The 24,864-nt window shown below is 42.3% G+C and overlaps 1 protein-coding gene across 1 annotated transcript in view; it reads right to left on the bottom strand.

Moving 5' to 3' along the window:
• Positions 1 to 598: 598 nt before the first annotated feature.
• Positions 599 to 24,864, bottom strand: part of LOC121611140 (neuronal acetylcholine receptor subunit alpha-7-like) — a 30,864-nt gene continuing 6,598 nt past the window's right edge. Inside the window, exons 2-9 of the mRNA XM_041943508.1 lie at positions 19,147 to 19,286; positions 16,182 to 16,226; positions 14,902 to 15,011; positions 5,415 to 5,662; positions 4,288 to 4,482; positions 3,676 to 3,762; positions 1,343 to 1,452; positions 599 to 1,219 (exon numbers count right to left, since the gene is read on the bottom strand). Of these exons, the coding sequence (XP_041799442.1) occupies positions 599 to 1,219; positions 1,343 to 1,452; positions 3,676 to 3,762; positions 4,288 to 4,482; positions 5,415 to 5,662; positions 14,902 to 15,011; positions 16,182 to 16,226; positions 19,147 to 19,286 (1,556 nt within the window). The remainder of the gene's footprint in view (positions 1,220 to 1,342; positions 1,453 to 3,675; positions 3,763 to 4,287; positions 4,483 to 5,414; positions 5,663 to 14,901; positions 15,012 to 16,181; positions 16,227 to 19,146; positions 19,287 to 24,864) is intronic.

Genomic DNA, 24,864 nt, shown 5'->3' with positions numbered 1-24,864 from the left:
AATAGTCATGATGGGACTGCAGCAGCAGTGAGGTGGACTGTGGTCTGTATGTGTCACTGTACAGTAAATGAAGCTGGGTTTTAAATGACTAGGTGCAGATAAAACAATGATATTTACAGAGTTTCAGGGTAAAGACAATTAACAGCCATTTTATCTTCCCCTTACTGATGTCTGACTCAATGTAAAAAAAAAAAAAAAAAATCTACACAGCGCTCTCCTCTACTGCCCCAGTGATTCCCAACCTTTTTCCTTTGGTCTTCCCAGGCTCTGACATCAAAACAGAGTGGGAGACTAAATTTATGTTTAATCTGGAATTTGCAAATTAACATAATGATGTGTCTTTGTAATTACCATTTCATCAACAATCAATAGTTTGTTTCTTGATTGGTTGAATTGACTACATGATTGAGCAGCTTGGCAGAGCTGCACACCAAAATTTACTTTCTTGAGTTTCCAGAGATGTTACAATTTTTTATAAAAGGCTGTGTGTCCAGACTATAGGTTGGGGAACACAAACTGCCCTCTTTATTGCCCCCCAGTCCACTTTCTCTCTAAATCTCTTCTTTATCCCTAATCTCTCTCCTGCTGCTGCAGCCAGCTATGTGAAGTCTTTTGAAACAGCCTCTATGAAGTTGGGTGCTGACATGAGGATGGTAAAGGTGCAAATGATGGAGAAGAGAGAGAAGGCCACCAGGCACAGCCTGTCCACCACCGCCGCTGCAAACTTCCACTCGCTGCAGATGGCCTCAGCCTCGTCCTGGTCCCGGAACCGCTGGGCTATGTACGACACCTCCTCCAAGATGCGCTGGATCTCTGGTGGGGGGATGCTGATGCCCATCCCCCCTCCAACTCCCATCCCCAGGCCTCCGACACTGCCAACCCCTCCAGGTGGCTCAGCCTCATCGCTGGGGGAGCCGTGGGCTCGTCCCGCTAGTGCTACCCCGGAGTCGCTCGAAGGTGGGCAGTGTGAGCTCTCTATGGGGTGGTAGTTGCTGAAGTAGAGGCTCATGGAGCCGTTGGAGGTGCCTGTGGGGCAAGGCGGGCAGGAAGTCTGAGAGAGGGGCACACTGAGGCTCGGCACAGTGCCCATCTCTATGGAGCTGGTGCTGGAGTGGTGCTGGGAGGAGTGACGGTACTTGTAACCAGGTCGCTTGCGCTCATCGCCAGGTTGTTTCATACGTAGAAACCAGGCACACCAGTTCAACAGAACCACCCGGACCTGAAAAGAGGGAGGGAGGGAGTGTCAGTGGTGCACACACACTATAACACATTCATACAGATATTAGTGCTAAATGCTATCAGTGACAATAGTGATTAATATCTGCTTAAATCAGTCACTCACCCACTTGGGCATCTTGCCGCCCTGAGGGTCATGATGGTGAAACTGCAGGACTATAACTGTCACCACCACAGACATTCCCACAATCATCATGGTGCTGGCAAAGTACTGGGCTGCGGAGTAACCATCAACATTAACATGCTTTAAGTTTTTGCATTTTATAACTTAAATTATATTATAATATTTTCCACTTTCCAGCCCCCCTTCAACTACCCCATGGTCACATTTTATGAACACGTACTAACAGGTAAAACTTTAAGCTTGAATTCCCAAAATAGGTTGATTTCACGCTCTAACATGAAAGGAAAGCGGGTCTGATCAATCCGTGCAATAGGTTATATGGCCAAGGGGAGAAAAAGCACATTTGCACTCAAACGGGGGAATAAAATCTGTGCAAAATTTGTGACAAAACAGAAAAAAAGGGGTAAACAAACTAGAAAACAGTAAAGGAGAGAGATGGAGATTAGTGCTGGTTCTGGAGGGATGTTTTTACCCACATAAAGGAACAGTAAGAGAGGAGGGGAGCATTAACTAAACACACAGGCACGCACGCACACACACACACACACACACACACACACACACACACACACACACACACACACACACAGTCTTTATCTATGGGCCTGCCCTGCTTTCTGTGGAGCTAACAGATTAACACAACTTCAGCTACTGCAGTGGCAGCAAACTCAAACTTCCTCATGACCTCATGAAGTCAGGGGTTATGACCTTTTTTGGGGGGGATTATGGAAAGTGAAATGGAAGGAAACAGGGAGGGGATGCTTCAGCAAGAGGAGATGGAGCAGAAGAGAGGCGAAGCAGAAAATGATAAAACAAAGAGGTGAGGGGAGAGATGATGGAAGAAATAAGCGCCGGGACATAGAAAATGGTGTTACAGGATGTGTTTAACAGAGTGTCCTGACAGCTTTATGGTCAATCACTGCTCACTCTGGCTGTCTTTATGGAAGAAGAGTCGACTGCCTACAGATACAATGTACAATAAGTCAAAACATAATTGAGTGACGGTCCGGCACGGACCACGTTGTTGATTGTGGCTGAGCTAACTAATTTAAAAATGAATTAAAATCAACTGAGCCAAATGGTCTTGAGCCAGATAAGAGAGGTCTAACTAAATTAACTCAAATGAGCACACTGTGCTTATCTGGTGATTAAGGGCTGATGATAAACGGCGTATGGCCTGATTCTGGTCCCACTTGCTTTATGTATTTACAGTCAAGTTCAAGCAGCTACAATAACTCACATCCACGTTAGGCCAATGTGTTGTAAAGGGCCATGAGTCATTTTAACAAGGCTGCTAAATGTGTCCCAGTTGGCCTTGTCTTGAGGTCATGGGATGTAAAAAAAAAAAAAACAGATTAATCACTCTACTGATGGAGCATTTATCAAGAGCTTCTTCAACAAGGGCAGTTATCATTGCATTGATGTAGTGGTGTATGCTCAGCATGATCGAACACTGCGTGCACTCTCATCATGCACAATACAATTCACTTTAAGTTAAACTGATATGACACGTTACAAACAGGTTTGCAGTTCATGTAAACACGCTGTTACACACATGCGAGACAAAAAGAAACATTTCCTCTTGACCTGGTGAGCTTAAAGTGATGAATTAGAAGTGTTAGCCCTGCTAACACGTCAGCCTCTTTACTTGCTCTGAAAAAGCCTCTGAAGTCTTTCTCTCGCAGAACTTTAGCCCTTAGCCTCTCCTTCCCCTCATCCATTATTTCTTCTTCCACCCTCTTTTCCTTTCTCGCCTCCCCAGTGGAGAATCAGACATTTCACGGCCTATTAATGGTGCTGACAGCTTTAGTTCTGGCCACCAAATTTACTCCACGCGCCGTCCAGGAGCACGGTGAATGATGTATAGACGCCCCGAGGCTGCTCAAACCAAACCCAGCCACACACCAGCATGGGTCCTCATGCATTACTTTTTCAAGAGAGCACATACAGTGTATAGAGGTCAGGCAACTGCCCACGTTGAAAACGCTCAATAAGTAATGCATGTTTTATATTACTGGTGTTTACTGGAAGTGTGAGAAAGACTCAGGTACAGTTAAGTTGCAGATTTGTCAGTAATGCCTGTGTTGATGTACTGCATCCATTGTCACTTTAGTTTGACTGTTTGGTGAACTTTTTACAAGAGGAGAGTACAGTATCAGGTATACTCTTTCTGTTCAAAAATTTATGTTTGTCTGGAAGATTATTCCACCTGCAAAGACGACTCCTCTCCTCAGTTGTGCCAATGCCACTTCCTCCTGGTGATTCTACATTCATGCACACATAAATTTGTTACCCGTAGACCCATGCATACCCACCGATGAGAGGAACAGAGTCGGACGTGGCGGGCATGATCTCTGCTACCAGGAGCATAAAGACAGTCAGCGAGAGGAGCACAGTTATGCCTTGAGAGAGAGAGAGAGAGAGAGAGGGAGGCCGTGAGCATATACGTAACGATGTGATCAGGGTCATTCGTGCATGAAATCAGTTCAATTATATGTAATCTGTTATTTTCTCGTGACTGCAACCATTTATCAGCCGCTGTCTCGTCTAATGTGTCCAGAGTAGATTACAGCTCCGTGTGCTGTGTACACTATGTAACTGCTGACTGCTCATCTGTGGATGAATATTTATCAAAACTCACCGGCACTGAGGGAATTCCAAAGTGGATTTAGTAGCAAAGCTCTTATTTTGAAATTAAATTACTGAAAGGTGATTTGACATGCATGTTCATGGCTCACTACATGATTCATTTGACGTTTGCAGACAAATATGCATGCACAAAGACATCAGTGCAGTCATGTATCGGTGTACAGTTGTGACTGTGTTTGTATAAGCTTGAAAAATGGTACAAAAATGTTTATCTTTCTTTCATAGACCAATAACAAAATAACAATATTTGTGTTTCCATCTGTGTAAGTCCCCCTCACCCAGAGAAATCTTCTCTCCAGAGTCGGCAGGTAGCAAGAAGACCAGCAGGGCCAAACCCGAGATCAGCACACAGGGGATGAGCAAATTGAGGCCATAATATAACGTCCTGCGGCGCATGGTGACCGTGAACGTCACATCAGGGTAGGGCTCCTTGCAGCACTCATAGTACAGCTCATTGCGCTTGGCTGGCACACCTAAGAGAGGAGCACACACATACAGGTCAGAGAGATTTTTCTGGACTAACAAAGTTAATCAAGTTGAAGATTTAAATAGCTTTTAGAATGCATGTAAATCAGAAAACCATCCCACTAATTACTGCAATTAACAACTGTAATGATTCTATCTCTCCATGCATCTGTTCATAGGGATGGATGAATAGAGAGAAGAAATAGACTGAAGTGGGTCTGAGTTAGATCAGTCTTGAAGCTTCCCTTCCTTATTTTCACACTGTATTATTAGTAAAAATATTCCCCCCAAAAAATCAGAAAAATATATATATTTTTTTATTTTTGCTAGCTGCACTCTCTCACCTTCAGCTCAAACTCTGGGGATGTGGTGTGCTGCTCTCACATATGGCCTGGCTACACACCTGCCAATGTGTCAAACCTTCGCATTGCATGCCATCTGGTGCTGTCTGACACCCATTTCCAGCTGACCATCATCCCAGGGGCACAGGCACTGGGATCCGCTGCTGCTCTGTCCCCGCTTGGGTGGCCTTCCAAAAATTCTCCCCTTTCCAGCTCATCCGGCTACAACCATCCAAATGATCCCACTGTGAGGTCATTAATATTAAAATAATACATTTTGGACACAGGAAGTTGGCAAGGCCTGATCCCGCTGGGGGGAGTCTTTGTCAGGTATGTCTGAATATTTCAGCTTTGTCAAATATTTTATCTCGGAAAATGTAGATTTAGGGAGACTAGTGATGGATTAGCCCACTTTGTATTGCTCAGACTGACTACAGCAGCAGTTCTTGTGCTGTATATTTATACCCTCTAAAAGAATTGTTTTCAAAGTTTTCATCTCATCTCTGGACTCAGATGGAGAAATCTTTGGAGAGAACTACAGAAATCAGGTTTATGCTCACATAAACAATCACACTGGATTCTAAGCGATTCTCTCTTACCCACAAGGTCCCACTCCCCGTTGGGTATGTAGGTAGACGTGTCCACATCCAGCATCTGGAGGTCCAGCAGCCAGCCGTTGTGCGTCCACGAGCCAAACTTCAAGTCACACTTTTGCACGTCAAAGGGGAACCAGCGCACGTCGATGTAGCAGGTGCTCTTCAGGATGCCAGGGGGGATGTACTGGCAGTAACCCGACGCATTCACCAGCACGTTGGTGTGGAAGGTGGCGTCGAACCGCTCGTCCGCACTGGTGAGAGATCAGAACAGTAATTTCATCATCTTGCTGTGAGCTAAAGCTCTGGCTTGCTGAAATCTCTTTATTCCCTTTTTAATTGTTTTTGACACCATGCTTGAGCACCACACGCTGTTACTTCAATTACTTCAAAATGAGCTTGTCAGTTTGTACTGTCACAGAGAGACTCATGATACAATAACCTTGTGAATGATGTAAACTGAGTGAAGGAGCCACAGGAGGGTAATTCTGTCTTTGCTTGTTTGATCCAATCAACAAGAACACATTCAGGAATAAGAAAAGCATTTAGTCAGAGGCATAGTACACTCTAATAACTGATTTTTTTGGCCACTTGGGGGCAGCAGAAACAAGTTGTGAACGCAACATCGAGAATATCACCACCGTTTAAGTTAATATGATGAACCTGTTTGCAAAAAATTGCTCATTTACACATCAACAGCTCCAGAGAAACATGATCATTCATTTGGAGTTGTGTTCTTGTCCACCCGATGAACTGAAGTCAGAACACTTTTAGTTCTGTTTTTGGCCTCCACCAACTCCTAAGGGAAATATCTGTCTCTTTAGCAGCTGAATGCTCCACTATGTTCACCAGCTGGTCGCCAACTGCGTCTGTCTGCCGTTTGGTGCTGAGCAGGTAGTGTGCAGTGGCTTTTTAAAGCGTGTATACCGAAAACAGGTGCCTGCTGTGGCCCAAAATAACGTGATGAGAGCAGTGAGAGTGAACCAAAACAGTAAAGTTGTGGAGCGGGCCACTAAACAATCAGCTAAAGCTTACTATAAAGGTCAATAAAGCAGAGGGGAGCTGCAGGTTCATGTGAGAATTCTCTGTAGGTGTGATTCAGCTTTCATTTCATACACTGTTATGCTAAAAAAATATCAATTATAGCTGCTTGACAGTAATCTTATTTTTTATCACATGAGATCATATCTTCACTGCTGTCAGTGTTCGTGTGTATTTGTATACCTGTTTTAATGAGCCGATCTCTGCTGTTTCAGCTTGCCACAGCAGTGAGCAGTGAAGTGATATTTATCTACCCAGCCATCTGTGGAGCAACATCCTGCCATTCCAGTCCTTCACTTCCACATATACACAGTGAAAACCCAGGCGAAATCCAGGGTGCAGTGAAATTAAATATTCACCTCCATCGCTATGCCAAATATGCAGTAACAGGAACCAAACTAGTGGCATGAGAAAACACGACAGATGCCTCCTACAAGGCTCCGCAACCGAAAACCTGCTGGGCTGATATAAGGGCACAGACAGGTCTTGTATAAATGAAGTTTCTTTGAAATGGATTTGGCTTCACTCGCCAAACTCTCAAATCCCACCAAAGTCAGTAAAACCATTGAACAAAGTCGAGTTTGTGCTCTCTAAAAGTCTATGAGTAGCAAACGCTACCTTTGGGGACAGATAGTTACACTGCTCTGGCACCCCAGTTGAACTCTAATCCAGTATTAAAGAGTAGCTCCTCTGGTGAGGTTGAACTCGGGCAAAGTCTGAACTTTTAGAGAATTCAGGCTGTGTCTTCTGATTTGTTTCCTTGTACTGTACGCAGCCAAAGTTCTTCTCTCGTGCAAACTTTTTCTCCCCTTTAGCGGCTAGCTGGAAGGAAGCATCACCTCTCCTACTTTTTATTATAACATACAGGCAGCTGTGGAGGGTCAAAGTCAGCTTAGACCTGTGTATACTAACTTGAAAAATCATACAGAAACACAATTTATCATTGTGCTGTATTTGTTTTGGATTATCCTTTTTCTTTGAAATAGAGACACTAATGTCATTCAATTGAGTGTAGTTAGTTAGTATTTTAGTATTTAGTTAAAATTCATCTGGATTTGCATGCCCCCATTTACAGTTACATAACCAGTTTCTCTGAATCTACCCACAGACAGTGGGTTTTATACGTTCTCTCAGTTGTTTCTCAGATGAAATGTTTACTGATAGTGGATTTTTTTCTCACTTGTTGACAACCTTTCACTGTTACTTCAGTTTTATAAACTACACTAAACTAAACCATAATGAAAAAGCAATGAAAGAGTTTGCAGAAAAATTAAGAGGTAACTAATCTCTTAAGTAAACTCTAAGCTCTTAATCAATTCACCTGTTCATATTACTTTTATATGAACACATTTGAATGTTAATAGCATCCTCCCTCAGGCTGCTGTAGGTGATTAATGTGTGACCAACAGTATACTGTAAGTGAAAGAAGCATTTAGGGGACAGTTCTAAGAGGTAGAAAATGTTATGAAGTAAATGTAGTAAAATGGATCTACAGCAGCACAGCAAAGCCCCACACGAACACAGCATGAAGGAAAAAGAAAAGTACTGATATTGTAGAAAACTCACGAAAAGGTTTCCAGCAGTCAGAGGGAATGACAAATGTTAGTGTAAAGTATCGCAGAGTTGTTATTTATTACATGAAATGAGCAAAAAATACACACACTCACACATTCAGCCAAGTCCCGAGGCCATTGTAGAGCGGACAGTCCTTTTTACTCTTCAGTTCACACAATGAACTCAGCATACATATACAGTATGAATGCACACACAATACACCTACACATGCACACACAAATCAACACACACACACACACACACACACACACTCACACACACACACACACACAATGCAATCCCCTGCGAGAGAGATAACGTCAGAGTATCAGAGACATCCTGGAGCCTCATTCAGCACCGACAAAAGAACGTGGCCGGCATCTTAACAGAATTTGTGGATGGACCCGTTCTATTTGTCCCCTGCCCTTGCTCAGATTGAGTGATTTACCTTTTTGCGGGGGGTTACGTGTTGTAATTTATTTTCTTCTTCTGTTTTTTTTTGTGTGTTGCTATCAGCCTTGGCTCCGGGTGCTGGAGCAGGGATGTGTGGGTTGGCCAAGGCGGAGCTATGCGATGAATTATTCAAGCTTCGGCCTCACTTTATCTGAAGGTGCATGCTTTCCTGTAATCAGTGCTTGCATACATCACAGCAGGGCATGTCCTGGACTCTCTCTCTGACTGTGTGTGTGCGTGTGGAGAGTACACATTGTACAAGTTTCTGTATGTGCAGAAAAGGAGACATGCACAGAACAAGACAAAATACATAAAGCTACCTTAAAAAAAGACGAATTAGATCAAGCACACAAAGACACGTGTTCTCTGTTGAGAAATGTTAAAGATGAATTAGGCTGTTTTTCAAAGCAAAGGTACTGTTAAATATTTCTGCTCTATTGTAGCTTGCTTCAAAATGTACTGAAAACAGTAAAAAAAAATGTTCTTTTTCATTACTCCTAAGACAAGTTATTGTAAGATTTTGAAAACAAATGCTTCGCAATATTCAACTTTTTGCAACGTACACATTTCAATGATTCAATATGCATACAACTGGACAAGTGATAGCCATGGGAGAATGGGAGGTGGTTGGAGAAAGAGCACTGTGAGAGTGGAGCAAGGTGGAAACAGACTGACTGACAATGACAATGGTGGCAGTGACAGGTTCCTGCACCATGGGACGTGAGTCACAAAGCTCTACCTGAGTCACTCCACACCTGCTGCTGCCCGCACACAGGAACACACACACGCATGCACACACACACCAATGACAAAAAGAAGAAAGCCATGTAAAGAGTGAAGCAAAAAGAGAGCCATGCAGGGTGGAAGATGATGGGGTCCTGCTCAAAATAAGTACAACATGCTGATCGGAAACAAGATCTCAACGGCAGACTAAGAAATAAGATGTAAAATAATGATATTTGGTACCTTTAAAGTCATGATTTGACTTATATGCTTTTTGTTGATGCCCGCCATCAGGCTGCACAAGCTGAAAGGGCAACAAGGAGTACTACAGAATACTTTTTATCTTGTTAGCTTTGACATTATTTGTTTGCAAACTTTTTTGTCAAATCAGAAAGATCTGAATAATCTAGGAAAGCTGACATCTTCCCTGAAGCTTTAAGCCGCACGCAGATGAGAGCGACACATGGCCAACGCCTACTCCGACCACATTAAGCAAAGACATATCCATCCATGTGCATTATGTCATATTCCTGGAATAAAACATTCAATTAAACAGCCTCAGGGAGTCCTGGCATTGGGCCCTCTGTTTGACAGCCTCAAGGCTCTGTGGTTAACTAGGTGGTCAAGGGAGCTGCAGGCAAGAAGTCCAGTATATTTCCAGTTTATAGTGGGATGTTTATTCCTATAGAGGCAGAGCGCATATACTGCGCATCACCCGTGAAGAATGGATTGCTTCTAGACATCTTAATCGTCATTTTCAAGAGGAACTGAAGGCTTGGAATCGTTATGCTGGGATAATGATATGTTACGTAATTATAAGTGAACCTCTTCAGCATTTAAATTACAGTTATGTCACTCATTAAAGGATCATGAGAGCTTCATTATTGTTGATTAGCAGCGCTTCAGTGAGGCTTTTAGACGTCATCAAGCACTCCATTGTCTTTTTGGCTGCTGCTCACCTTCTCAAGTAAGAATAATATCAATGAGACAGTGCTGCTGATGCTTGACACTCTCAATCTGCAATATTCTACATAATTGGAAACAGATTAGTGAGCTGATGGCAGCATGATTAGCGAGATCCTGCCCTGTTTGTGTGTATGTATAGAAAGATTAGTCGTTTTATGGAAAAGTTTCGGTTTTTACTGTCACATCTTCTTCACGGAGTCTTATAAAACCATGATCCAAACCAGAATGCACTCTGAAAACATGCACATTGGACCTAAAGCCAGTGCATACTTTCTGATTATTCATTTGAGTGATCACAGAAAAGTCGTCAAATCCCTCCATCCAAACCCACAACAAGAACAAAAAAAAGTCCCTCCAACTCTCCATTTATCCGATTAATTCCCCTTTTATCTTTACGGCCTGTCACCATGCTCTGCCTGTGCTGCGCGTCCACCTTCCCTTCTGGCAGAATTACGATTCTGTCTGTGGTTTACCTGAGTTGGACGTCCTTCACCCGCCTCATCGATCCTCAGTCAAGTGAGACCATTGACTTTTCCCTCTAATGAGAGAGGTCAACGCCTTACATGGCTGTTTCAGATCACCAATTCATGCTAGCCTGGGATATGTATTCAAAACAGGCACCCACATGCACAAAGGCTGCTCGGGCAGACAGACGGAGCCAGCATAAAGTTTACAGCTGGCGCTCAACAATTAAGTGGTAGAGCTTGATAGGAAACACGAATTTCTGTTGTGGAGCACATTCTTTTGTCAGCAAATTCTTCTGAATATTAAAATATTTAGCTTCTCTAAATGAAATTAAATAAATACAACACAATAAAAAAAACATAGAGAACTGCTTAAGCGTTACTAATTAGTCTGAGCCTTGCTGGCAGCCATTGGAGGCACAGCCATTTGAACTCTTTAATTTGAACTGGAGGATTTCCGCTGTCAATCACAGTGCAAAACATTTGCAAATATGGTGAATAGCAAAATATTTCCCCCAAGCGGTATGCATGGAGATGGTCTGGCTTTTAAATCCATGACTCAAAGTATGGATTATCCATGCATGAAACATCATTGTGAGACAGTATGAGTCAGTATGAGCACAATGATATGGAACATATGACGAGCAATATGAGAAAAGATATGAGAGATTTCACACTGGGATAGTAAGAGCTGAATGACTCAGTGCAGACAGTAACTGATTTTTTTTTTTTTTTTTAAAGCTCACTCTTCTTTAAACACATTGCATATTGAGCTGGCATCTGACCTCAACACTGCTGAACATCATTAACTTCATATTAAAACAATAGAGATAAATGAATGGAGTTTACAGCAAGCTCTCATCTGAGCAGCATGCTAATAAGCCCAAATGCATCTGCTATTCAACACAGTAAGACTAGCGTGTTATTGGCTGCACACTGATGGCCCAACGTGTAATGGCTGTCTGTAATTTTGTGGCAGAGTGTATGTGTGTGTGTGTGGTGGGCCAGTGAAGAGTGTGTGCACATATATGTGCTGTGTATTAGTGAGACAGGATTGTAGAGGTGTGCAGGGTAATTAGTTAGGCACACATGTGTGTGCATGTGTTTCCAGCAGCGATCCATATTATTGCTGAAAACTGTAAATTTTCAGCTCTCCTCAGGGGGCATGTAATCCCTCTGGCGCAGCTGTAACCTGAATCTTCCCCCTCAGCTTCACTTTACAGCTTGTCTTTGATAAGTTCAACGAGGAAAGCGCAGTCTAAGGCTAAAAACCAGCAACATCAGCACTTGCAGCACCTGCAAACTGAAGCAGACATGTATGACTTATCAACAGGTTATGATGAATGTATGTGTGTTTCTAACCCAGCCCTTTAAAAATTATGACCAGATTCTGTTAATCTACCCAAGAAATGTGTATAATGAAATCTATTAAATGTTTGCTGTCAACATATTTAATTTATTTTCCCTACAAGGTCCAATCCTACTACCTAAGGCATGATTAATGTTCTATGCTTATGTGTAGGCAACTCAGAGCACTTGGTTAAGCTGAGGGAAAAGTGTGGTGAAATGTGTAAAAAGTCAATGTTGACTTGAATGGCTTCCTGGTCTGTCGGGTGGTCCACCGCTTTGGTCCAGACTGTAATTTCTCAATAATTTCTGGTGGATTTCCATGAAATTTGGTACAGATATTCTGCAGAGGAGGAATCCTAATGACTTTGGTGATCCCCTGATTTTATCTCCAGCACCACCAGCAGATTAAAGTGCTCACTTCAGTGAAATACCTTAAATCTGCTCAAGGGTTGGCGAAAAATTCTGTACAGATATTCATGGTTCCCCTCAGGATGAACATGAATGACTTTGATTATCCCCTGACTTTTCAGCTGGCGCCAAACACCAGACAGATTTTAATTTGTCCATTACTTTGGATTTTGACCAAATACCTGCAGAACTAATGGCATTTCCATGCTGATTTGTGCCAGTACATAAAATAAGCTAGTAATTGTAGCATGCTGATAGCATTTAACTCAAAGCACCACGGTGTCTAAATAAAGCCCCACAGAGCCGCCAGCATGGCTGCAGACTCGTAGTCTTGTTCAGTAATTAACCAAACTTTCCCTGCCTTAGCAAAGTGCTTTCGAAGGCTAAACCCAACAACACGTGAGACACAGGACACAAACCCAGGTCTTCAGTGTCAGAGTCCAGCCTTCCACTCTATCTCCTCCCAATGAGTCCTGTGCAGCAAGCAAATCATTAATATCTAAAGGTATGCTTTTTTTTCCAGAAAATACATCTGAGCAGGCAGCACACGAAAAGGCAGTGGAGAAACGAGGGAGATAAAAACAGACAGACAAAGAGAAGAGGAGAAAAGGAGAGTAACATTCTGACACCTTGACAGACAGAGACAGGTAGATGGGATGATTTATAAAGAGGAGTCGGTGAAGGCTGCGAACGATAAAATATGGAGAGAAAGGGTTGATTGAATATAGTGAATTACAGTGAGACAGTGAGTTATGAAAGAGAGACGGAGGGAGACACAAATAGAATGAGATGAGGAGAGAGACGGGGAAGGCAGGGCGGGTGATGGAGGGAGTTAGGGAGGAGTGGTGGCAGAAGGTAAAAGGCAGAAACGGGGAAAAAGAGGGGCGAGAGCGGGGAGATTAGGATGGGTAATCCTGTCAGGTCGAAAGGCTGAGCTTTTAAAATTTGGGTTAATAACGGGAAACCTCTGTTTTGTCCTCGTGTTCCCTGTGAGTGTGAGTGTGTGTGTGCATGTGTGTGTGTGTGTGTGTGAACTGAGGTTACATCTGATGCTCCTCTCTCCATCTATTCAAAGAGTGCAAAGCTGTCTGTCTCTCTTAGCCTCACTTTATGTGCTCAAATCTATATTGAAATTTTCTGTTTTACCATGTTCTCCACACACTGTATCTGTGTCATTGTCTTCCTCTCTGTGACTCAATCTATGCATCCCCTCGTCTCTCTTTCCACTCATTCTCACACCCGATCGTCCGTCTCTCACTCGAACATGCAAACGCAATGCAATTAGTTGTTTTGGAGAAAAACAACTGGCCTACATTTCTAATTGACTTGAAAAAGTCTCACAGAGAAGAACAGTGGATAAGCACGCAGCACCAGCCTGACCTGAATCAAAAATTGCAAAGCGCACTCTCAACCTCATCTGTTATTCATTTCTTTGACCTAAGACCTTATATCATTCTTAAAAAAAAAACATTTCTGTTTTATGAGAAGCAGCACTGACACTAACAGATCATCTGCTCTAATTTCATGACATTAGTATCTTTAAGGTTAACAAGTTCAAATCAAACCACCAATGAGATCCACGGCGTCAGCCACCGCGATGCATTTTAAGAAGGCTGAATTGTCTGAATTGAGACTGCTGTGATTCAGAAGGTTGTAGATGATGGAAGGAGTGTAGAAGCACGTCCAACATGATAATTCTATCTCAATACATTTCAATAAGGCATATTAATTGTCTAAATGGTTGTTCTCTTTATACAACTAATTTCTTTACTCAAATCAAGCTATTAAAGTTACAGTAAATGCAGCAGAATTACAATCTGTCTCCCCCCTGTTCACTGGCTGAACTTCCTCCGCCGCCATCACTGGAGTTTTGTGCTTGATTGGGTGTGACTGTTTATTACATTGGCTTAAAGCAACCCTGATAATGCTTTGGTTTGTGGAGATTAAAGACAGAATTTAATAAAATAGCAGCGTATCCGATGGCTTAGACTGATATTTCAATCACTCCATCGCATTTACCCCAAAATAAAAATAGTAAGAAAACAGGTGTGGTTATCTGCTGCAGAGGACTGACAGTGGTGGATTATACAAACTATTTCTGACAGCGAGAAAAAGATGAAATTACACTCAACTCTAAGAAGAGGACAACATTTAAAAAGAAAAAGGGAAAGGTCACAACATTTCAAACTGAAATCTGCATTTTTCTTTTTCCTCTCTAACTTGTCATTAAACAGTTGAGTATGTATACATCCAGTAGCTATGGGGCAACACTAGCATCCATTCTGCGTTGTGTTTTGGCCACCTGCCAAATGTAAGGTCAATTTTAACTCTCTTTTTAGCTCCATTTTTGGTCTCTACCAACTCCCGAGGGAAAGGTGGTGAGAGGAGGTGACTCTCCTCAGCGCTGACTGTGAGGGACCCCTTTAACACTGTAGCGTTGTTTTCATATTGTCATTCTATACATTGTTCGTCTCAAATACCAGTTATGGCCACTTTAAGGAAAGTGGTGATGAGTAGGAGAAAGCAGCTCTGACCTGTTGTAAAGGAGGATGTCGGGGGTCCAGACCTGGTCCGAAGGGAATCGCAGGTTCTGGACACCAGGGTAGTTTTCTGGATTCCAGCTCAGGTAGATGTCTGTCCAGTACTGAGAGAGAAAAAGACATTTTCACTAGACGTTGGCATTATTTCTAAAAATGAGTGCAATAACTTTATGCTCTGCAAAACCCATAGTGACCTATTGCTAGTTGAGCTAATCTAATTGAACTTTTACAAGACCATGAAACATTCAATAGAAATACGACTGGCTGTATGTTGCCAGGAAGGAAATGAAAATGGAGGGATAAAATGTTTCCTGTAGTATTGCTGTTTTCAAAATCAAACAGCAATACTGAAGTTATCAAGGAAGGAAAGAAAAGGTTACTCCTGCAAACATGTTTCTAACCACACATGCATCAGGTATGTGTCATTCAAACATGTAACAGTCTATAACCATTTTCAGCCAACAAACCACGTTCAATGTGACACAGCCGCTGTGCATCCCATGCACATGCAGAGCTTTCATTTGAAACCGACAGACACAAGCGAGAGGTGGCTCCTCTCTCCATTTCTTCACAACTTGTCGACTTCCCAAAGCATCAAGTCAAGATTTCTGCTGAACTCAACGGTACTCTGCAATAACTGTCACACAGCCTAATTTGGCTCCAGGCTATGAATCTGTCTGTGGATTGTTTGACATTAAGTCCATTAACAATCATGTTGGCTGCCGCTTGAATAAGCTGCACTCCTCCTCCATCTTCTTCCTCCTCCTCCTCTTCCTCTTTGTTGCACCTTCTGTGTGAAAAGCTGCCTGAAGTGATGTTTTTCTGAGTATGCTGATGCCAGCATTGAACATTGAACAAAAGCACCGTCTCTCTATCTCGCACGCACGCACACACACACGCACACACGCACGCACACACACAGTCAGCAACAATTGGTGGCTGACTTCCACTATTAAGGATTATGTTTATAACAGAGTGAGCTTTGAAAATAATTGAAACTTAAATGGATGCATGGGCAAACATGTACTGATACTAACTGGATATGCAGTAAATATTGTATTATGAATATTCAAGTACAAAGAATGAATCCAGGAGATGATTTTTATCTCCACACATGCACTTAAAACCAAATATCATCAACAAGCACTTAATGTGGTGGCACTAGTCATTTGAGAAGCACAGTCACAGTGACAGTTTATTGTGTAATAAAATCCTAAATATAATTGAAGTACATTAAGTTGATAAAAACATGCGCTGCTCAAACTTTGACTCACCAGCTGCAGCCAGGCGTTTGTCATCAGCACTTGGTTCTTCTCATCCTGAGGACACAAACAGAAGAAAAACGAAGAGTAAAAAAGAGAATACGTTTCTTTTGTACAAGCGAGGACAACTGGGCCAATTCATATTTAATGTAGTGGAAAAAGGGCTTGTCATCAGCAAGTCGGTGTACTTGTTTTGCATATCCAAAGAACACTTGCAACTGTGTTAAAACTGGCTTTATGGTACCAGGTGTGTCTGCTGGATGGTCTGACCATGGAGCCAAACTAACACGTTACATAACCATTTTAAGACAGCTAATATACTGTTGGTCCCGGTGGATTTAAAATGGTGATGAACTGTGAAATGTCATGCTTGCACCAATGAAAAAAAAACAAGACAAATCAAATTATATTCATAGAAAAAAAACAATGGTCTCAGTGTTTCTTTTCTGCACTCGGCGATGCACAACCCAGGAGATCTGTGGCAGTTTCATCTGTGTCTGTTTATTCATTTCATAAAAGAGAATGGAAAAGTGCTCAATAAATATGATTGTCTTAGTTAGATGCATTATCTTAAAAGCATAACACACTAATGACGACAAAGACTGAGTTTAACTGTATTGTCCAGAAAGGGGGCAATTTAAATAATGTAAAAGCAATTTTTAATCGTTTTTTTCATTTATATTTTGAGCATGAATAACATGATACGTAACTTCTATGTTGCATGTTTTATATGCTGCTGATGGTTTGGCCAGGACATTCCTCAGTGAGACAGTGTCCTGGTCAAAAACATTATTATTAAATTATTATTATTGTCAAAACATAATAAAGCTGAAAAAAAGTGCCAACGATTGAAGCCTATGTCTTTGCCAAGAAGACACAGTGTACATGTAGCATTTGGGAAATGATGTTGTTCATATTCTAGCTGCAGGGTGAAATTAGCATTTCTGTGAGCATTAGAGTTTCTTCTCCAAGTGAAAAAGTCAGAGCAGGAATTCCCGCACCGAGGAGAGGAATGCTGAGTAGGATCAAAGAAGTTTCCTCCTTTCAACACACTGCATCTGTTTATGCATTTATCTGTATCTCCCTCTCTCTCTTTGTCCTTTCTCTGAGCTTGGAGTTGAAAATGTTTGCACACGTGGCAAACCCTTCTATAAAGACTGTTTGGAAAGCAGGTGACCCAGGTGAACGAGCCACAGCTGAAAGTAATGATTGGAAATGTGTGTCTCTTCAGAGAACGCCCTTGTGGTGTGTGTGTGTGTGTGTCTGTCTTTTTGTGTGTGTGTGTGTGTGTGTGTGTGTGTGCGTGATTGCAATTTGTTGGAATGATGGAAATAGAATTGTGGGAATTTATAACCTGAAAATATTAACTTCACTCACCTATTCAAGGTCATAATACCAAAATGCCTGCAGCACTCGGCAGACAGTGAGCATTTATTCGAGAAACACACTGACGGACTGTACTCGTGCTTCGCTGGTTCACATGGGCAGATCCAGGAGCGGGGCCGCAGGGGAGCTGGCCCCAGCTGAAATCTGATTGGCCCCTGAAATGCCCCTGTCCTGTCACTCTACTCTTTACAGATGAGTAAACTATGGCATTTTATATAACATCTTGTAACTATAGTGATGCTGTGTTTATGAATCCCATGTTTACGAGTTGAAAGCAGCTTGGATGGTAATGACACTCATATTTATGAACGGCAACTAGTAATTCCAAATGACTAGTTTCCTGTGGATCAGTGCTTCACTTGGCCTGGGTTGTCCTGATGTTGGGCAGAACGTTGACCCTCATTTGTTGGGATGCAGCACTCTTCCATTCTCTCCCTCTCAGACAAATGAGACAACAACAACTCCCACAAACAAGGATTAACGATGCCAAAACTGCCCCACTGTGAAAAGCACAAGGCCCTTTGGGAAGAACACACAAAAAAAAACTGGTTTATCAGTGTGTTCAGACAAATGAGAGCAGACATCTGGCTGGTAGGGAACTCGGCGCATTTAACACGCTAACACCTCCCTAAATTGTCTTCTCTCTGTGAATGGCCTGACTTACATACAGCCTGCAAAGTCTATCGGGTTTTTCACTGCTGCTTAATGGGTTGAGGATTCATGTGAAGGTCCCCTGCTATGCTGAGAAGAATTTTTACAGTTTGAAAATTCATGAACGATAGTAGAGCTGGATTGATTTCTGGGTCACGGGCTGCAAGGCAGTGGAAGGAATGGTAATTTTCAGAAATTGGGAATGTGTCAAACTCAGGTAGACACAAAACTGTCAGGACAGTGGCCTCTCTGGGAGCGTTTGAAACCTCTTATCTATAGTCTAAACAACATGAGAAAATGTGGATGAGGAAAGTAAATAAGCAATGTTAACCCCTCCCTCAGCGACTACTCTTAAGGACACTTAGGGTGGATGCAAACAGAAAACAACCCTGTGTTAAAACGATGTTTATGGGCCTGTGTTGTTTACTAGTGGGACATGAAATATGAGGAACAGATTGTTTAAAGGCTTATCAGGCACCCCAACACCGCTCAGCTGTTTGTAGTACTCACAGACAGGCTGTCACAACTCTGCAAAGTACTTTCATCACAGTGACTGCAAGGTCAGCAGTATAAATACATTTGGGCTGCAGAGTTATCTACCAGGAATGTATGTTTGCATATATTTGATTGGCATTGATCAATTGCAGCCAAAGTTGAGCAAGGGTCAGGTTTTATGCCGGACAGCCGCTGCAAAATTCCGTGCAGAGCGACTGAAGGTTTGGATTCAGTCTTAACCCTCCTCACACATCACACTAAAACACACTCACAGAAAACACACTGATGGCAGCTCATGTCATCTATGGACAATATAATAATGCACCACTGTGATTCGGACCCACAACAAACTTGCCATACTTCCCACATATTGCACTACCCCAACTACACAAAATGCCACACACACATACACACAAATAATAGAAGTGAATTATGCCTCGCTCACCACGTCTATGATCTGCAGCAGTGTGAGGCCAAGCTCCACCAGGATGGCAGCTGAGTCATTGACCACAGGTCTCTCCAGTCGGTTGTAGTTAGCCAGCAGCTCCTTGTACAGCCTCCTCTGGTATTCTCCCTGCAGGGATCCTGGGGAAAAAAAACAAAGGAAACAACAGGAAACATGGTTTGTGTGATGATTATTTTGAACATGAGCCATCATGTGCACTACAAATTGTTCAAAACTAAGCACCAACATCTCAGCTCACAGGCCTTTTTTCCGAAAAAGCAAGAAAGTGGATCTTCAAGATTACACATAACCACCAGTGGTTCCAGCATATTTCAGAGCTAAAGGCACTGAAATTCATAGATACAGCTTGTGCAGTCCTATTTGCTTTGTAGACCATAAATCTATGATGGATTAATGACGTTCCAGAGTAGGGGTTTTTAAAAATGCCTCCAGTGTTTTGGCTTTGGCTATCCATTTCCTGCAAATTGTACTTTGGAGCATATTCTTGTGTACTGACGCTGAATTTTAATCCAGAAAGTAGCTTTAATGGCCTTCCTAACCTTTTACCCTTCCTTTGCTGGCACTAGCCTGCAGTCAGAGTATAATTTACCTGGTGGTGTTTCAAACACGCTGCCATATACTGTACCTATTGAGTCTGTACAGTTTGTGCCAGGATGTCCCTGATTCCTGAAGTGAACGTGCCTTTTTGCATGAACAGTGTATAAGAGGAAAGTCTGTTGTTGAGCTGGAAGTTTTGATGAATAATGTATAAATAAACACATGTGCTGACATCTGCATATATATACGCAGACTGTAGCGCACACACACACACACACACACACACACACACAAACCCACACACACGCACAAAGAGTGGCAGGGCCGTGAGTTGGTGCAGTCTTAAGGTCCAGGGTGATTAAAATGATGTGTTTGTTGGCCCGACTCTCATCACCATTATTGATCCTCTCAGCCTCACCTTCCACACACATTTAGCGCTCCCCATTTGTCCCAAAATAAAGAGAGACACAAGCGCCTACGCACCAACACACACACACGATCAGTCCACGTTGTTAATGACCTTGGAGTCACTGATCTCACTATAGTGCTTTTTGCAACCAGAAGACATGAGTGCAACGGGGTAAAAACTTTTATATTAAAAAAATCATTCATACTAACTAGCCATTTGTGGTAGTTGCATATTCAAACCACACATGCTTGTTGGCTCAGTGCTTTGTGCTCCTGGTGATGTGCTCACACCACATGTAAAATTGTGTGACATAGTTCTGTATAATTATGGGCTGCAGCGTCAATGAGTGAGTGGATCTGTGCAATGACCCCACACAATGATTTCGTTTTGTAGACCTCTCAAGGACTGCACATGTGCACCTAGAGGCCAATTCAGACTGTTACTGGATATTGGCCACAATGACAAGCATAACATTTAGAAGTACACTGAAGCAGAATGGAGCAATAAGGCCCACAGCGTGAACATAGTCTGTTTATGGCAGTATCTATGCATACACTCATGAAAGAAAATGTGAAATTGAGAAAAACAGCCTTCTTTGGAGCTCAATGACTTTTTACACCATCCGGGGGTTTTGATGGGATTTCGTGGGTTGGAAGATTTTCTTAAATGGCAGATCTGGAATTGATGAAGACCACATGAATCAGTGGCATGCATATAAACCAGGAGTGCATGCAGTTCAGCAAGTGGAGACATTCATTGATGTGCTCAAGAGGTCACGCCCATGCACACCGTAGTGATTCATAGAAACATACAGTGGACAATCCACTGAGAATTGGCAGAGAGAATGGAGAGAAACAAAAGACAGAAGATCATATGTAGCGTGGATGAGATATAAGGAAAGAAGATAACAGAAGGAGGGGAGCGGGCTCTACAGCCCTGCAAAGCTGTGAAGACTGGAGGAGTGTGTCTTTGGCCCGGCACGGCGCTGATTGGCCCATTAAGGCTGTAATGAGTAGGGTTATGGCAGGACCGAGCCTGAGGTCAGAGACGGGGGAGCTGCGAGAAGCTGCTCAGCACAGCAGAATCCACACAGACTGTATCACATCAGATCCTGTCCTCTCTATCCATGCGTTCGTCCATCCCACTTCCAGTACTTATGTGGAAGTTGGACGAGCACATTCAAATCCACAGGCGTGGATACAGACACATTTTTTCACCATATTGCTTTTATGTCTTTCAGTCTGTTAACATGCTGGCACGGCCCCAGTGGCTGCTACATTCACAGCTTCTGCCAGGAAAAAAACACAATCTCAATAAATCAATACACAGCATGACAAAGTCATAAATGTGTCCATCTATGCACAATGTAATTTGCATGCAAACGTGCACTCAAATTTAACTACAGCCTCATCTGCAGCTGCTATCCTGCCAGCATCCCTCCTGTGTCTCTCCTGTGTTTTATTACTGATTGTGAACTGAGGACCAAACAAACATAACTAAACTAATGAAGTCAGTGAGGAAGAATTGAAAGCTCAGTCTCTGTTGCTGCTTGTCTCATAAAACCGTGTTTGGAAGGGATTAAAATAATCAAATAAAATAAACCACTGTGCCAACTTTAATTCACAAACGTGTGCAGCGTACGCCAGGGATAGAGAGATTCAACCATTACTTCTCTTTTTTGTTTTTAAACCACCTCACTAATGAAGCTGATATGAGAAGCTGGCAAGAAGACATCATTTTCCAAACACAGTGAGAGGCCTCATCAAACAAACTCCAGCAGAGGGAGGGAATGAGAGGTTGGGGGGGAAGGGTGGGGGAAGACTTGTTGTTCTTTACCTCTGTGTTCTCCACCTTTGTCCTTTTAGTTAAAGAGCATGATGGAAAACCCTCTGGAGAGGTGTTCCTCAGCGCTGGGATGAAAGGAAGTCAATGGTCAAGAAGCCTAAATCATAATCTTTTTATCAAATATATCTTTTGTTTTAGATAAATTTAGGCCAATGACACAGCACACGGTGCTATCTTGTTTTGAACTTGAATGAACAATTAGGGAAAAGGGAAAATTGGAATACCAATTAATAACTACAGAAGAAGCATTTTAATGATGCATTTAACCTTTGACCTGGTGACCTTTTTAACACTAAACTGATCATTATCTTTTGTCTTCATCTGATGTAGCTTTACTGGTGTTGGTTTGACCTTTTATTGTCTGTGAAGCACACTCACAAACACACACAATCGGTACTACTATTAATCTTACTTGCTCTGCAAAGAGGAAAAAAATGAGTGTGCTGATGATGAATCAATTGTGTTTGTGTTAAACTCCAACGTGCTAAGGATAAGCAACAAAAGTAGATCAATACTCCATCAGTCCAACACCATGGTGGTCATTACAGGAAATGTCAGGGGTGACCACTGTGTCTTGCTCAGGTGTGAGAGAAGGTCACTGATTAGTTATCCAAATGATCAATTATGAGTAAATCATGGCCATTATTTATACATATCTCAATACATTAAGGTCACCAACCCTTTACAGGTTTTGTCATGCAAAGCAGGAAACAGTTATTTAGAGTTCAGGCAGTCAAAATGTTTCTGAATGTGTAGTCTGGCCTCTGAACACACATTTCACAGCGCTGCTCGAGCCACAGCAGCAAGAAAAATGTGCTTTTTTGTAAGTGTAGATGAAGTCTGAAGGCTTCGCTTCAAAAACTCACAGCGCTCAGCCATTCTGCGCCGGTTAAAAGCTTATTTATTGTCAGTATGAGTGAAAAACGGTGAATAAATGGTCAGTATTTACAGAAATCTATCTCACTTAAGCCAAAGACTCATCAAATCAAATCTTACCAGAAATATAGCGCATAAAGCGGAGGGAGCTGCATTAGCGAGCAGCATCAGCACAAGCTTCAGGTTTGATTGGACGTTGCTGGCCAGCTGAGTCACACAGCTGTGAGTCAGCCAGTGATGTGAAGCATGAATGAAACAGCTGATCGCTGATCAAAGCATTTCTCCAATAATAGTAATGAGTTTTCTTCAACATTTTCCTTGAACTCTATGATCACTGAAGGCCTGATGTTGGTTTGCTGTTGGATCAGGACCAAACAGAAGCAAATGTGTGGACATCAGAGCCATGTCAGAGGTCAGTACGAGTGACATTACATCACATTTTTGCAGGTAGCACATGTTGCTAAATTAGTTTTTCAGTGTAATTGCATTTAGTTTAGTCTTATCAGAGGGAGCCGTTTAATTTAAAGCAGGAAATGAGCTTTTAAAATTCACTTTTGTTATCTATTTAACACTCAGTATCTCAGAACCACTCAGATTGCAGGAAGAGCCTCATAATTTCAAGGTTGCATTGTCACACTTAAAATTCACTGTTGCCCTTCTTCGTCTCCACTTCAAACGTCCAACAGAAACAAGTAAAGATATGTTTCTGACATAGTTCTGCGTGTGTGTCTTCAGCCCTGTATACACTGATATGCACCTGATAACTTAAACTCACTGACTTAGCACATTGAGGTCGCCCCAGAGCTCCAGGATGTCTGCATATACATTTAATTCTAGTTTAATAAGCAGAGCCAGACTGCTGCTGGGCACCTCAGGGACCCCCAAGGGTATCAGCACCCGAGGGGCCCATTTATTTCAGCTCGGCAGAATCCCACAAAATATTAACACGTTTCACATGTAAGTCTCCTCTGAGACCAAGACAATTTTCTCTTTTAGTGTTTCCTCGACATCAACATTTATTCGAAGAATATTGGACGAGAGAACAATCTATAGAGAACTAGATTATTGTGAGCAGAGAATCGACAGGAAATGAAAGATGTGAGACAGAAAGGGATGTAAATTTGGGCTGTGTACCTTTGTGCATTATGCTTTGTGCCCTGTGGTGGTGAGACAACCTGTCCAAGAACGTGTCACCCTGCCTTTCAATCAGTCTCCGCTGGGAGAGGCTCCAGCTCCTGGTGTCAAGTTCTCGAGCCATTCAAATGCTAAGGACATAAATAATGTTGTGTGTGTTTTTGGAATGGCCCCCACTATTTTGAACAGCATTAAAAGGAACACATTTAAGAATTGACAATATCAGGACAGAGGGACGCTCTGAAAAATTCATAATTGACAACAACAGCTTCTACTGAGTGAGGATGGGACAGCTGCAGCCATCTGAATCTGTTAGAATACAAATAAAGGATAACTTTGCTTAGCATCAGCAAAAAGGAGACATTTCCATAGTGGGAGAATCAGATTTCACACATGGCAGCTCTGCATAAGCCATGTGTGATATGGGAAGAAGAAGACTGCTATTGTTTTCGGGACTGTTGTGTGCCACCATTCTTGGTTTAAAATATACCCAGAAGCTTTTAAGTGTAACACAGTTAAAATAAAATAAAATTTGCTGAGGGTTAAAGGGTCAAGGTCGACTTACTAGCTTTTTCCAGATCTGTCCACTGAAATCTGAGTCTTCATGGTTTTCCACAAAGGAAGAAAGCTACCTCCTAATCTCCATACTCCATACCATCTCTTCCTCTCATGTAAATGCCACACCAATTTTCTGCAAAACCCATCTTTTGCTATTCAACTGTACATTTCCATTCTTCTTCATTTTGACTGCACCTCTCTCCATCTATCACTGCCTTTATATGTTTGCAAGCCTTTCCAAATCTTGTGATATCCCCTCTTTTGATCCCCCTTCTCTATATATGCCTCTCTCTCTCATTACCTTCATCTTTCCTTTTCAGTCGCCCCAGCATTTTCTG

The sequence above is a fragment of the Chelmon rostratus genome, chromosome 9, assembly GCF_017976325.1.
Source record: "Chelmon rostratus isolate fCheRos1 chromosome 9, fCheRos1.pri, whole genome shotgun sequence".
Classification (NCBI taxonomy): domain Eukaryota; kingdom Metazoa; phylum Chordata; class Actinopteri; order Chaetodontiformes; family Chaetodontidae; genus Chelmon; species Chelmon rostratus.
Note: the sequence above shows the minus strand (reverse complement) of the source record. Positions and strands in the feature narration are given on the sequence as shown.